Source organism: Aphelocoma coerulescens, chromosome 24 (genome assembly GCF_041296385.1).
Source record: "Aphelocoma coerulescens isolate FSJ_1873_10779 chromosome 24, UR_Acoe_1.0, whole genome shotgun sequence".
NCBI classification, from domain to species: domain Eukaryota; kingdom Metazoa; phylum Chordata; class Aves; order Passeriformes; family Corvidae; genus Aphelocoma; species Aphelocoma coerulescens.
This window is the reverse complement of record NC_091037.1, coordinates 2,090,067-2,104,084: the sequence shown is the minus strand read 5'-3', so window position 1 is coordinate 2,104,084 and position 14,018 is coordinate 2,090,067. Positions and strand designations below refer to the sequence as shown.

Sequence of the window (14,018 nt, the reverse complement as noted above, 5' to 3'; positions counted from 1 at the left end):
CCTGCAGGGAGCCGGGCCAGCCCTTCGGCACCGGCACTGGCAGGGGTTCACTGGGGGCAGCCGGCACAGAGCACCCCAGACCCACCCCAGCTGCTCTGGGCCCCACGGGCATGGCTGTGGGCTGCAGGGCTTGGGGAAGGCACCGGGCCCCCCGTCCCCACCTGGGACACGCCGAGCCACGTGTCAGGACAGGCACAGGCACAGCCCGCGCTGGGCCAGCTCCCTCTGGCAGCATCCCAAGGCCCTGTATCAGCCAGGATCTTGCTGGGAGCACAGGAAAAGGTGGAAGGGGCTGTGGTGTGTGCTGGGATGCAGAGCCCCAGGCCTGGCTCAGTGCTGGCCATCGCTGCCCTCCGGCTGCGGAGAGCCAGGCCCAGCGGGAGCCAGAGGAGGGAGGCAAATGCAATTACACACTTCCAGATCATTCCTGCGATCTGCGATGCTCAGATAACGCTGGAAAATCAGCCCTGCCCTGGGCAGGGTCCTGCAGATCCCAGGTTTCCTGCAGCTGTGCCAGGGACTGGCAAAGCCCCACCACTGCCAGGGGCAGAACTGCCTGCTCAGGCGCAGCCTCATCTGAGAGGTGGCAGGAGTGATGGAGCAGGAGAGTGCTGGGGGGGCCCGGCACCAGCATTCCCTCCACTGCGAGGGAGTGGGAGCTGTGGGAGCTGCTCTGTGCCTCAGGTGGAGCCAGACCTCTGCTCCCTGACTTTCCCACCCCAGCTGTGTGCGTGGGACTGCGACACCGGAGCCTCATCCACAGTTTGTGTGCATCGCTGTGAGTGGGGACTGAAGCCAAATCCATTAAGCAAGCAGATAAACAAGGAGGAGTGAGATCAGGCAGCAGGGAGGGAAGATGAAGGTGGCCAGCCCGCCACGCTCCCCACGCAGAGTCCCCGAGCCCGCCGGGTGCCACACACAGCGCGGCAGGGCGATTTCATGCCATCTGTTCATGCCTTGCTTTCAAATCCTTCCCCTCTTCCCCAGAACCGTTTCTTTTTTTTTTTTTTGGGGGGGGGGGAAGTGAGTTTTCTTCAAAGTTAAGCAGGCTGAAGCCCAACCAACTGGAGGCAGAGCCGTGCAGTGAGAGCAGGGGGCTGTCTGAAGGTGGCACGCTCCCTGCCACAGGGGCTGGCCAGCCTGTTTTCCCCAGGGAGTGGCATTGCCCTTTCCAACTGCTGGGAATTTTCTGCAGAGGTTTTCTTAGCAACATTCTGCTTTATTTTTAACGCGGAATAAAAGTTAGCCCCAGAACAAAATGCACCAGGGGTGTGTCAGCTGAGTTCTCCGGCTTTGTTTTACTTTGGTGGATGCTTTCCCGTGGGCCCTCTTCCCTCTCGGGGTGGCATTTGAGGGGTTTAAACTGTGGTGTTTTGTGCCAAGTGGAACATCCCTTTCGCTGCTCCAGGGAGTGCAGAGCCTGAGGCTCCTCCGGTGCAGCATCCTGCCCTTTGGAGGGAGGGGAAGAGCGAGAACATTGTCGGGGAGTCCCTGAGCCCGGGGCACCCACTCAGGGGGTGGATTCCCCACCATAGACAGGGAGCTCCTGCGATGAGGTGTGAGAGCATCCCAAAACTGCGGCTGTGAAGCTGGAGAGCAGCTCTGGAGCATCCTGTGGATGATGGCACAGCTCCCTTGCACTTGTTCTTCCCAGCAAAGGGAGGAGGCCTCCCCTCTCCAGCGGCAGCGCGAGGGCTCTGAGCCTTATCGCTGCCCAGCATTGCCATTTTAAGCAACTGATCTCCTGGGGAAAAACTTAATCATTTCCGATGAATCACTGAGTGTGTTTGGCTGGGAAAGCCTTGGTGGGGGGGGGATGCTGGTCAGGCATGCAGAGGAGGAGGAGGAGGTGGAGGAGGGCATGGGAAGGGCCGCTGCATGGCACCAGCCGGGGAGCAGGGCTGGGGCTGGGGGCCAGCACAGGGGCCGGCGGTGGGAGAGGTGCTTGAGGATTCCCAGGAGGAATGCTGTGGCTCAGGGGAACCTGCAGCCCAGCCCTTGAGTGGCTCAGGGAGGGTCGGAGGGATGCAACCCCTGCTGCCAGGGGACAGGAATACGGCTCACGCTGCAGCGAAGGCAAGTGGAGGAGAGAAAAGGATGTGCAAAAGTTCAGAGCCTCTGGGCTGAGAGCGGGAGGAGAGCACTGTCACAGTTCCTGGGAGTTTAGGGCAGGCCCTGGGTCTTTCCTCATGTGGGATGAACCTGAATCAGTGAGTTTGGGGAGTCCTATGATTGGGGAAGCAAAACGGCTCTGAAGGGGGAGAAAACCTTTGTCCTCCAACACAGCCCCTCTGGCTCTGACTGACCCGGGGGAAACTGAGGCACGGAGCCAGGCTGTGACAGGGCAGGGACACTGGGGCCGGCTGTCCTTCGTGGCTGGCTGTGGGCAACTCGCAGCACCTGGTGGGGCTTGTTGTGCTCCTCGCGGCTCTGCCCCGGGCCGCCGGAGGGGCCGGGCAGTGTTGGGCTGGGTGATTACCCCTGGATAATGGGAGCCTTGTGCAGCCCCGCCAGCCCCCCCGCCCCCGGGCCGGCCCCCGGCCAGGCTGCTGCCCCGGCCACCGCGGGGGACGGCTTCTCACAGCCGCCCCATTCAGCAGCAGCTGCGCTGGGCTCGGGCCGCGGATCGCTGTGCAGCCCTGGGGCCCCGCCTCGGGGACAGGACGGGGCTCCCGGAGGGGCTGGGGGACACCGAGGCTCAGCGGGGGCTGGGGTGCCGACCCTGCAGACCCTGGTGATCTGCTTGGGACAAGACCCCGCTCCGCCCCGCAGTCCAAACTGCCCCCAGGTGTCTCTCGGAGCCTGGGCAATGACAAAGAGTGTTCTGCCTCCTTATTTTGTGTCTGTCCTTGTTTGGCGAGGGTTCAAAGGTGACCCAGCAGCTGTGGCTGAGCTTTAGGGCAGTGCGGGGCTGGGGCTGGGGCTGAGCAGGGCAACAGGTCACTTCTGATTATCGCCACCGCTACGCGCACATTGGACTCTCAGGGACTGTCGCTGTCGCCGGCGTTCCCCAAACACTCTGAAAAACACATCCCACGCCTCTGGCCCCTGCTCTGGGTCTGTGAGCGATCCCACCTCCAGCGCCCGGCTGTCTGCCCGGCTCAGCCCGTGCACGCCCGGACAGGCAGGAGCTCGCAGGTCTGCGAGCCCCTCCGGCGCAGCTGGGAAGGGCCCGAGCGCGGCGGGGGCTGTGCTGGGGGCCGGCCCGAGCGCTGCCCGCTGCCGTGCGGGGCCGGACAGGGCGCTGCGGGGCTGGGCGGCGACGGCGGCGGCACCCGCCCGGCTGCTGCTGGGGGTGATAAGCAGCTGCGGGCGGTGGGCAGGCACCGCGCCTTCCTCCTCCTCCTCCTCCACCTCCTCCTCTCCTCCTCCTCCTCCTCCTCCGCCTGACGTCAGCCCACGGCCCCGCTCAGTCTCGGGCGGCCGGCGGCGGGCATGGCTGGGGGGCGGTGGCCGGCGGGGCTCGCCCTGGGCTGGGGCTGCTGCCTCCTGCTCTGCTGCGGTGAGTGGCTGCGGGAAGGGCGGTGCCGGGCGGTGCGGGGCCGGGGCCGGGCGGTGCGGGGCGGACGGACGCGCGCACCTGCGGAGCGCTCCGGGGCGCGGCGCGGAGTCCCGCGCAGCCCTGGCAGGGATGTCCTTCGCCCCGGGGACATCGGGCTGCAGCGGGGGTTGCGGGGCTGGGTTTTGCCCCTGTGCAGCTCCCCGGGGTGGCAGCCGGAGGGGTGTCCCCGCAGAGCCGCGGCGGGGCCAGCGCCGGCAGCCGGGAGCGCTGCGCCCCTCGGGCGGTGCCTGGCGCGGCGCCGGGAATGCTCGGATCGCGGGGTCGGGGCAGCCCAGGTGGGATCGGCCCTTCCCAGCGTGTGTCCCCGCCCGGACGGCCCGGCGATCGGCGGCGGGGCGGGTCTGGGTGCCCCGTCCCGCTCTCGGGGCCCCTCTGCAGCCCCCCGGGACAGGGCAGGTTGAGGGGTGACCCACGTGCGTTCGGCGCGCACCGGGGTGAACTGGTTGTTGTTAGGAAGCATCCACCCCTTTCCTTCTAAGGAGTTTTCCCCTGAGCACTGTGTTTCTCTTGGCTTTTTTCGTGCCTTCTTTTTTTATCCACTTTCCAGTCCATTTTCACCCTCGGGGGGTGGCTGCGCTTCCTGCCCTGCCCCGCTCCCCGCATCCCGCCCTCCCCTCGCCGGGGGCCCGGGAGCGGTCCCGGTGCGCTGGCTGCTCCCTGCCCCGCCGAGCTGCGGAGGTGGCCTCGGCGCTGGGAACCTGCCCAGGCCGAGGTGTTGGAGCCAAAGTCAGGCTCAGACCGGAGTCTAGAGCAGGCTGCTCCCACCCCCGTCCCGTGCCGGGATCCCCTTCCCACAGCACATGTGCTGAGCCAGGAGTCTCTCAATGGTTGGCGGCGTCGGTGTATTTGGAAGCCCAGCGACGTGAAAGGCTTGATGCTTCCCAGAAGCACAAGGAGCCACGGCCAAGACATTCCCAGGCCAGCCAGTGCTGCTGGAATGGGAGGCTGAGCCCACCCCGGGGCTGCCTGAGCCACCCCAGCCCTTTGTGCACCGCAGTCTGGCTGTTAGAGAGGTGTCTGGATGTTGTCACCGAGCTGCGGGGTGGGGTTGAGAGCTTTGCCTCTCCAGGTGCACATGGCGGGGTCCTGACGGGCTGGTGGGGTTGTTTTGGGGTGCAGTGTGCTGGTCTGGCTGCAGCAGAGCCCTGGCTCCATCCCCATCCCCAGCACGATGAGGGCTGGGTGACGGTGGTTGGTGTGTGGAGGTGCTGGGCGCTGCTGGTGGTGCTGCTTCGTGCAGGGCTGGGGCTCTGCACCCTCTTTCTTCGCTCTGTGAAGAAGCCGGGGTGCGGATGATGCTGTTCCGTGGGAGGTGGGGTGCCCCGGCTCGGGGATCCGTGCAGCTTTCCCAGGGAATAGGAGGGCAGCATGTGTGGCTGTGCGGCAGCAGGCGGGATCTGGCCGCAGCTGGTTTCCCTGAGAGGGGAACACAAACCCACGGAAACCTCAGGCATCCCACGTGCGGCTCCAGACGCCTGTGGTGCCCCTCCTCTGCTCCGGGCCGGGGGCTCAGCGCCGGGGGCTCTGCGCCGCCAACGCAGCCGCACTTCTCGCCGTCTCCCCGCACACCTCGGCTCTGCAGGAGGCTGGCGAGGGACTGAGCTGCTCCCCACCCCCTTCCCCAGCTCTAAAAGCAAATCTTTGTTCTTGGCGAGCTCTGGCTGCCGGCCGGCTGTCCGCCAGCCAGATGGAAAAGGCACGGGGGCTCTCCTTCCTTCCCCGCTCGCTCCCTGCAGACGCCCTCTCCAGATCTCGAGGTCTCCGCTGGAGCTGTGCCAGGCACTTGGGGTGGATGGAGCTCGGTGCTGCAGCTGGGCTGCTCCACGCGTGGCCGATGGATCTCCCCAGGTTCCATCACCAAACCTGCAGCTGCGCTGGGCACAAAGGAGGATCGCCAAGTTCCCAGAGTCTGCTGTGCCAGGCCGGCTGTGCCCAGTGCCTCTTTAGCCTGCCCACGCACATCGCAAAAGGTCTTGGAGCTGTAGAAGCGAGCCTTGTGTCCCCAGGGTTGTGGGGGACCTTGTGAGTGTCCCCTTGTGTCCCTCTTCCAGCCTGTCCTGGAGGAGATGGGCAGCAGCGAGCCCTTGTTCCAGGCAGTGTGGGGGCTGCAGCGACCGTGTCGGCCTCCTCAAGGGCAGTGGATGGCTGGGAGGGTTGTGTTCCTCATGCCAGCACCAGATGCCAGCCATTCTCCAGCTCTGAGCTCATGGTTTCGGTTGCTCCGCTGGCTGGTTGAGGGCTCTCATGCCGAGCGGGTCAGGGGGAGGGCCAGCTGCTCTCCCAGGGGCTGGGTCTGCCTGAGGCCCTTGCCAAAGGTCTGAAAATGATAGAGAGGCAAAGTCTGGCCTGGTTGCCTGCAGTCCAGGGTGCCAGGGCTCAGCGGAGGGGCAGCAGGGACACACCCGAGCCCCAGGCTCGCCCAGTTGTGCAGGTGTCCTCCTACAGCAGGCAGCCAAGTCGTGGCCGTACAGGTGGGCAGCTGCTTTGTACTCTCAGCCAGTTTCCTGTCCCTGGTGCGTGCTTATCTCTGGGACTTTCACCTGTTTTTCCAGCACCTTCTTTGCTGTGCCGTGCTTTGCTCATCCCTCTTTGCCTAGTGCCAACTGCAATGCACTGATGGGATGGGCGAGGGCCAAAACCTGTGTTTTGGGCAGTTCTGAGGTGGCTGGTCCTGCACGTTGGGGTCTTTGTTGTGGCAGAAGGGCCCCTGGCTGCATTCTGGCAATGTGCCACCCCATACCCACTCCAAACAAAGAGCGTTCTGTGGGCACGGCGCTGCCCTTTGAAGTCGCCTCGGTGGTGGCTGTTACAGAGCGGGCGCTATCAAGGGAGATGTTGACACAGCTGCTTCCTCCAAGCCTCTTGTCCCCAGCTCCCATACCTGGGCTGGCTCTGTTGCTTGGGGACAGACTGTTGTCCCCTCTGCAGGGCCATGTGCCAGCCCAGGGCGTGCAGACCCCCCTTTGCTTTGGCAGGGATGGTGGCGGTGACATTTCCAGCCTTGCTGTGATGCCGCCCTTATCTCTGCTCTGCCTGGCTGGGGCTGCTCTGCTCCCAATCCCTTGGGAAGCTGCTCCATTCCCTGACCTGGATCAATAGCCATTACCTTTCCCATCCGCTCTGGAGCAGGGCCAGTAGCTCCATTACTGCTGCGGGCGGCTGGGCTGGGAGGAAGGTGGGGTGCAGGGATGGGCAAGCTCCGCTCACAGGGGTGCTGTGGCTGGGCAGAGCTGGGCAGGGAGCAGAGTAGCAGCGAGGGGACACCTTGGGAATGCTGCAGGGATGGATGCTTTGACTGCTGGGTTCCTGCTGGGGCAGCAGGGTCAGAGCTTGTGGAGGGAGCTGGGAGTCCTGGCTGTGCCATGGCCGTGGTGACTGGGGACGTGCTGCCTCCCAATGGTGTCCTGGGGACACAACTGTCCAGGGGACACCCCCCTGGTGGGGGCACGACCTGCCTTGTCCCCTCTTTGGGAACAGGATCGCTGGCCTGAGCCCGTGGGCTCTCTGTGGTTGCTGAAGGCAGTGGGGTCCTGGCTGTCAGTGCTGCTGGGCTGGGACACAGTGTCTAGGGGATGCTGGCACAGCTCTGCCCCACAGCTTTTGGGGGATGGAGATGGGGACAGGCTGTGCTCAGACAGCCCATTCTTCCCCATTCATCCTGCCCCTAACAGCAAATTCTGCCCCACAGCTGCAGCCAGCAAGCTGGAGATCTCCATGCCAGCCGTGGTGGAAGTGGAGATCGGGGGCACAGCCAGGATCGAGTGCAACTTCTACATCCCTGAAAATGCTTCCTACACCTACATCGACTGGTTCTACGTGAGTGCTGGCCTGGGAGAGCAGCTCTGGCTGGTGGGCTGGGGTGGCAACCAGCCCAGGGCTTCCTGCCAGGCTGCCCAGCCCAGCCTCGCCCCTCACCTTGCAGATGGACCGCAGCAACAGGCAGGTGAGGCTGTACCACGTCACGGCCAGCGGCGTCCTGGAGGATGACACAGACTACAAGGGGAGGCTGTCACTGGAGGAGGGCAAGGCCCTGTCCATCAGCTCAGTGACGGTGCAGGATGCCAGGACCTTCATGTGCCAGGTGGGAGCTGGCAGCTACGGCATGGGCGAGAGCAGCACCGAGCTCAGAGTCTACAGTGAGTGACAGGGTGGGAGGGCAGCATGGCCGGGCAGCTGCTCTGTGGGGCTGGCGGGGATCCCATCCGGTCCCTTCTAACACGTGTGCGGTGGCTTCTCTTTCCAGAGGTCCCCAAGACCCCTGAGATTGAGACCAGCTCAGGAGGCATCTCCGTGAGGAGCAATGAGGTCCCAGAGGTGAGGAGAGGCTGCACACAGGTGACGGGGAGGCTCCCTGCCAACCCTAACCCATGCTCACAGCTGTCTCTGCCACCACAGATTGCCAAATGCTTGAGCAGAAACAGCTTCCCACCTCCCAACATCACATGGCACAAGAACGGGGAGCAGCTGCACCCAGGGGAGAACAGTGAGTTGGATGGGGATGGGGAACCGGCTGAGGAGAGGGGCTGGCACCCAAAGAACCCAAGGGTGGCTGGAACAGCGGCGGTGTCCCCTGCAGAGGTGATGATGCAGTCGACGCTGACGCGCGAGTCGAGCGGGCTGTACACGGTGAGCAGCGTGCTGTACGCGCCCGTCACGCGCGAGGACCGCCACTCCCGCTACCACTGCACCGTGCACTACTGGCTGCGGGGACAGCAGCGCGCCCTGGAGTCACAGGAGGTCAAGCTCAACATCTTCTGTGAGTCTGGGGCTGGGGGAGCCGTGCTGGTGCCCTGCAGCAGGGCTGGGCACTGACCCTGCCCATCCCTGCCCCCAGACTCCACCAAGCACTTGAAGATGCAGGTGGTGTCGTCCTCGGCGCTGGTGAAGGAAGGGGACAATGTGACGCTGGTCTGCGAGGCTGATGGGAACCCACCGCCTGTCTTCAGCTTCTTCAAGAAAAACGTGAGGCCAGAGGGGACCGGGGCACCCTTCCCTTGGCAAACATCTCCTGGTTGCTCCTTGTCCCCTGCCCGGAGGGTTCTGGGGAGAGGGGGATGCAGTGGCTGGGTGGGAGGGGGCCTGTGTGGGGCTAAGGACTCTGCTTTGTGCCCACTGTCTGCAGCTGGATGAGTGGCAGGATCTGTCGTCGCTGGCAGAGCCCGACAGCGGGGTCCTGAACCTGCACGACGTGAACAAGAGCAGCAGTGGCACGTACAGGTGCCAGTCGCTGGACCTGGACGATTTGTCACAGAAAGAGGAGGATGTGGATCTTGTTGTGAACTGTAAGATGGGGGGGAATGGACCCTGTGGCTCTCACGGTGGGTGCTTTGTTCCTCCTGCTCACCCTGCCCTGGTCTCCATCCCTCTCCTAGACATTGAAGGGGTCCATGTGAAGATGGAGCCATCCTCAAACCTTCGTGAAGGGGATGATGTGAAGCTGAGCTGTGATGCCCACAGCCCCGTGGCCCTGAATTACCAGTGGAGGGATGGGAAGGTGAGCAGGCATCCCAGTTCTGTCGTGTTCAGGCTCAGCCTGGGCTTTGCAGCAAATTGGGCAGAGCCAGGAGCTTGCTCCATCTCCCCTGAGAGGCCAGGGGGAGGATTCCCTCTTCCACGGGCCTGCATTGTCCACCCCAGTGTTATCACTTCCTGGCCAGTGCTGCAGGGAAGTCCTGTGCTTGCAGCCTCCCTCCCTGTGCATCTGAACCCCTTTGGGATGTGGGCACAGAGGGGCTCATTGCTGGGGACATCCCTTCCCAACAGGGCGAGAAGGTGGCAGACGGGAACCAGCTCGTCCTGAGGAACCTCACCTTTGAAACCTCCAAAACCTTCAGCTGCAAGGTGATGGCCCCGAGCGTGCCAGGGCTGGAGCAGAGCAAGCAGGTGTTCGTGACTGTTGAGGGTAAGACCTGGTTTGGGTGCAGAATGACCCCTGCCTGCCCAGCACCCATCCCCCTGTGAGCTGTGGGTGCAGAGTGACCCCTGCCTGCCCAGCACCCATCCCCCTGTGAGCTGTGGGTGCAGAGTGATCCCTGCCTGCCCAGCACCCATCCCCCTGTGAGCTGTGGGTGCAGAATGACCCCTGCCTGCCCAGCACCCATCCCCCTGTGAGCTGTGGGTGCAGAATGACCCCTGCCTGCCCAGCACCCATCCCCCTGGGATCTGTGGGTGCTGATGTCCCCTGCCTGCCCAGCACCCATTCCCCTGTGAGCTGTGGGTGCAGAATGACCCCTGCCTGCCCAGCACCCATTCCCCTGGGAGCTGTGGGTGCAGAGTGACCCCTGCCTGCCCAGCACCCATTCCCCTGTGAGCTGTGGGTGCTGATGTCCCCTGCCTGCCCAGCACCCATTCCCCTGTGAGCTGTGGGTGCAGAATGACCCCTGCCTGCCCAGCACCCATCCCCCTGTGAGCTGTGGGTGCAGAAAGACCCCTGCCTGCCCAGCACCCATCCCCCTGTGAGCTGTGGGTGCAGAGTGACCCCTGCCTGCCCAGCACCCATTCCCCTGGGAGCTGTGGGTGCAGAATGACCCCTGCCTGCCCAGCACCCATTCCCCTGTGAGCTGTGGGTGCTGATGTCCCCTGCCCGCAGGGAAGCCGCGGATCGTGGCCATCAGCTCCCCGCTGTATGTGCGGCAGGACGAGGTGGTCAACCTGACTTGCAAGGCCATCGCCTTCCCCCGTCCCACCCTCCAGTGGAGCATCAACGGCACGGTGAGAGCTGGGAGGGGCCAGGCTGGGATGTCCGAGGGGCTGCCCAGGCACTGAATCCTGCTCTTCCTGCCCTGCCCAGGCTCATGAGTACATGGACAACCAGCACATCGCCAGCAACCTGACGGTGCGGGTGAGCCACGACCTGCTGCAGGCGGGAGCCAAGTGCCGGGTGTCCAACACGCTGGGCGTCAGTGAGAAGCACATCCAGCTGGTGGGTGAGTGTCAGGCACTGCTCTCTGTCCCAGGACCCCCCAGCAGTGTCAGTCCCGGCCGTGGCCCCGGCGCCGGCTGTGCCGTGCTGCCGTGGGGCGGCTGAGCTGTGTCTTTCCTTGCCTTCCTGCTCTTCCAGATGATTCCATCAGGAAAGGTCAGTCTGCTGATGGTGTCCGTCAGGACACGAGTTATGCTCACCTCCAGCCTGGGGAGGGAGCTTGGCTGCTGGCTCTACACTGCTGCTCTCTCTGCTCCTCTCCCTGCTAAGCCAGGAGGGAGGTGGAGGCTCTGGCCCCAGCGCGGGGAAAGCTGCCTGCTTGGCCCCAGCGTGGCCACCAAGGGCAGCTTCTTTCAGCCCAGACCTGCTGGGCAAGGAAGCAGAGAGATGGCTGGGGCCTTGCAGGAATTGCTGTTATCCACCCTGCTGTGGCACCGGGGGCATGGCAGCCTGGAGCAGAATTTCCGTGTTCCTACAGAAACTGCCCCAACAGAGCGTTTCTGTACTGAAATCTGCATCCTCCAGGCAGCTGGGGAAGCACTGGAGCTTTTTTTGGGAGAAGGGGCCCTTTCCTAACACACAGGGCAAGCTGGAGAGGGTCATGGTGGGACAGGCATTAATTTCTTCCTCTCCCTGTTGTGTTTAGATCAAAAGTCAACAGCAGAGAGCCAAGGGGTGATCATCGTGGCCATCATCGTGGCCATCCTCGTGGTGGCCGTGCTGGGCGCTGTCATCTACTTCCTGCACAAGAAAGGCAAGATCCCGTGTGGCCGCGCCGGGAAGCAGGACATGTAAGCACTGCCACCCCCCCCGGGGGCCCGTGGGGCTGGGGGTGCTTGCCATCGCTCGTGCTTCCCATCCCATCCCATCCCATCCCATCGCTCCAGCTGCTCCCTGCCCAGCGCAGAGCGGGGCGGGAGCGCGGCCTCGGGGGCACCGCACCGGGGGCTCGGCGGCTTTTCCAGCTTCCCACAGGGCACTGCCATGCAGGGAGGAGACAGCAGAGTGGTAGAGCAGCCAGGGGGGCCCTCCCTGGGCAGCAGCTGCACAGCCCAAAGCTTTCTGTGAGCTGGAGTCTCTTTGACCCCAGCGCTCTGAGCCCCGGCCCCACTGCAGGGCATCCCCTGAGATGGAGCCCCAGGGCTTGGCCGGCCACGTGCCCTCCCGGGTATCGCAAACGTGTCTCAAAAATTGTCACCTCCCTCCCCTAGCACAAAGCCAGAGGCCCGTAAAGACAAGATTGTAGTTGAAGTTAAGTCAGATAAACTTTCCGAAGAGGCGGGGCTCCTGCAGGGCGCCAACGGCGAGAAGAGACCCGCAGCTGACCAGGTAGGACAGAGCGCCGGGCCGGGGCCGGGAGCGCGGCTCAGGGCAGGGGCTGCACCCAGGTAATGCTTCGCTCCCCTCCTCCGGCACTGCCCACCCTGCTCGGGCCTCCATCATCCATCAGCAGCGCTCGGGAGAGCTGTGGGAGGGAGGGAGGGGACAAAGCCGGGAGGGGACAAAGCTCTGCCCCGTGGCAGTGCCCACTGCCTGCCCTACTTGGCTCTGCCTCCTTCTGCGGAGCAGGAGCCGGGCTCCCCAGGGGCCTTTGGGAGTAGGAACTGAAATACAAAGATCTCTGGCCAGAAGTCAGGGCAGAGGCTGCAGGAATGGGTGCTCTGAGCCAGAGTTCTTGGGATGAGTCTTTTGGGCCATGTGCTTTCCCCTCACCTGCGATGGAGCAGCTTTTCACAGTGTCACTGCTGGGCCACCACTGTCCGTGCCAGCCACAGGATGCAGCCCCTGAGCCCACTGAGGTTTTATTTGCCTTGGGCCGGGAGAGAGCCCCTGCCTGGCTCAGCCACCCTGGGGTGCCCCAGCTGTCCCCCACCCCACCGTGTGTGTCACTGCCCCACCTGCAGCAGGGGATTTGGTTCGTGTTCATCCCTAACCGTGTGTTTTCCCTCCCCCTCTCTCTGTTTTGGCGGAACTGAAGAGCGAGAAATACATCGATCTGAGAAACTAGAGAGGAAACCTACTAAGTGCTTTCTTCCTTCAAACCTTTCCTGCTCTTGGATTGCCTTCTCCCACCCCTGCTCCAGCCCCTGGGGAGCACGGCCAGAGCCCACCCGTGTGTCACCGTGCTGGGCGTGCAGGGGCCACCTCCCTGACTCACCTGGCCATTACCTCAGCCCTGGGCTTGCAGGTGTTGCCTTAGCAGCAAAGCTGGACTCGCTTTACTACTCCAGAGAAGCCACAGCAATATTAGGAAGAAATATCCCATTAATCCCTACTTGGTGGAAGGATTTGAGGCTCTTTCAGGTAATCTGTTCTGTACAGGCGTGGGAAGGTTTTGATGTGTTGTTTTTACCCTGACCTTGCTCAGAGAGGCTGGTGAAATTGGCTTTTGGGATGTCCAAGGCACCTTAGCTGTAGTGGAGGTGGAGAGGAGTGGAAGGGGGGTTTGTTAGAGAGCTGTTGAGTTGCCGAGAGGTTTTTGGTGCTCTGCTTTGCCTTTGAACTGTTCTGTGTCAGTTTAGCCCCGTGTATCGCAGCAGGGCTGTGATCCCGTGGGAGGAGAGGACCTGGCAGAGCAAGGAAGGGGTGCCAGGCTCCAGAAAGGCTTTAGGGTGTCTGGTTTGGAGCTGTGCTGACCCGAGGGGCAGGGCTCCCCTCTCCCCTCTGCATTGGGTTAGTTTTAGGGACGCTGCCCAGCTGCTGCACCAGCAGGTCCCAGAGCTCCCACAGATTTCAAATCAACATTCGCCAGAGCCAGTCGGTGCCGTCTCAGGGTTTTTTTGTGCTCAGCCATTGCCAGCCCCAGGTCCAACTCCCCTCTGGGCTTCGGTGGCACCTCTGGCCCCACGCTGGGGGGGGGACCACGGGCAAGAACCGGCCTTGAGCTTCTGTCCCAGCCCTCCCCAGCCCCTCCTGCCTCTCAACCACGGCCTCTGAGCTCTGCTGGCCACAAGCCTTTGTCCCCTGGGTGTCCCAGCGCTGTCCCCAGCACAGCCCTGACCAGAGGGGAGCTGTCCCCGCCTGCTACACGTGGTGTCCGAGCAAAAAGCTTTGATTTATATATATTTTTGTTGGGTTGTGTGTACATTTCCAGGAGTTTTGTTTGGTTTGTTTTTTTTTTTTTTTGTCCGATACTTGCAAGGTTTTTTTTTTATATATATATGTGAAAATAAAGTACAGATTCAAAGCTGAGTGCTGGAGTTTGTTCCCACAGGCAGAAGGGTGGGAAGGGCATTCCATAATCCCACAGAGGTTCCAACAGGACACATTTATAATAATAATAATAATAATAATAAATAATAATAATAAATAATAATAAAAATATAATATATAATATATAATAATAATAAATAATAATAAAATTTATATAATATATATAATATAATAATAATAAATAATATTATTAGCAGCAGCAGCCCCTGTGGTTGCCAATACTACACTAATTACTACCAATGCTCATAAATCTATTTAGTCTAATAAATAATCCTAGTTTTAGGTAGTAAGAGGTGATACCACCACTGGATCTTACAAGAT

General features: G+C 62.3%; 1 protein-coding gene across 2 annotated transcripts; it reads left to right on the top strand.

Annotated features, from left to right (window-relative positions):
• Positions 1–3,304: 3,304 nt before the first annotated feature.
• Positions 3,305–13,676, top strand: MCAM (melanoma cell adhesion molecule). 2 transcript variants are annotated; one of them, XM_068994725.1, is made up of 15 exons: positions 3,311–3,502; positions 7,251–7,378; positions 7,485–7,698; positions 7,806–7,876; positions 7,958–8,045; positions 8,139–8,318; positions 8,397–8,524; positions 8,685–8,844; positions 8,935–9,056; positions 9,326–9,464; positions 10,152–10,273; positions 10,353–10,488; positions 11,131–11,275; positions 11,696–11,813; positions 12,463–13,676. In XM_068994725.1, exons 1-15 carry the CDS (start codon positions 3,436–3,438, stop codon positions 12,490–12,492), a joined length of 1,848 nt encoding a protein of 615 aa, XP_068850826.1. In that variant the 5' UTR covers positions 3,311–3,435; the 3' UTR covers positions 12,493–13,676. The 2 variants fall into 2 exon arrangements, with proteins under 2 accessions (XP_068850827.1, XP_068850826.1); XM_068994726.1 differs by lacking the exon at positions 11,696–11,813 and having other exon boundaries at positions 3,305–3,502.
• The last annotated feature ends 342 nt before the right edge of the window (positions 13,677–14,018 follow it).

Coding starts and splice junctions, on each gene's coding strand:
- MCAM (XM_068994725.1), top strand. CDS start 3,436: ATGGCTGGGGGGCGGTGGCCGGCGGGGCTCGCCCTGGGCTGGGGCTGC. Junction 7,699..7,805: donor CACCGAGCTCAGAGTCTACA/GTGAGTGACAGG, acceptor TTCTCTTTCCAG/AGGTCCCCAAGACCCCTGAG. Junction 7,877..7,957: donor GGAGCAATGAGGTCCCAGAG/GTGAGGAGAGGC, acceptor CTGCCACCACAG/ATTGCCAAATGCTTGAGCAG.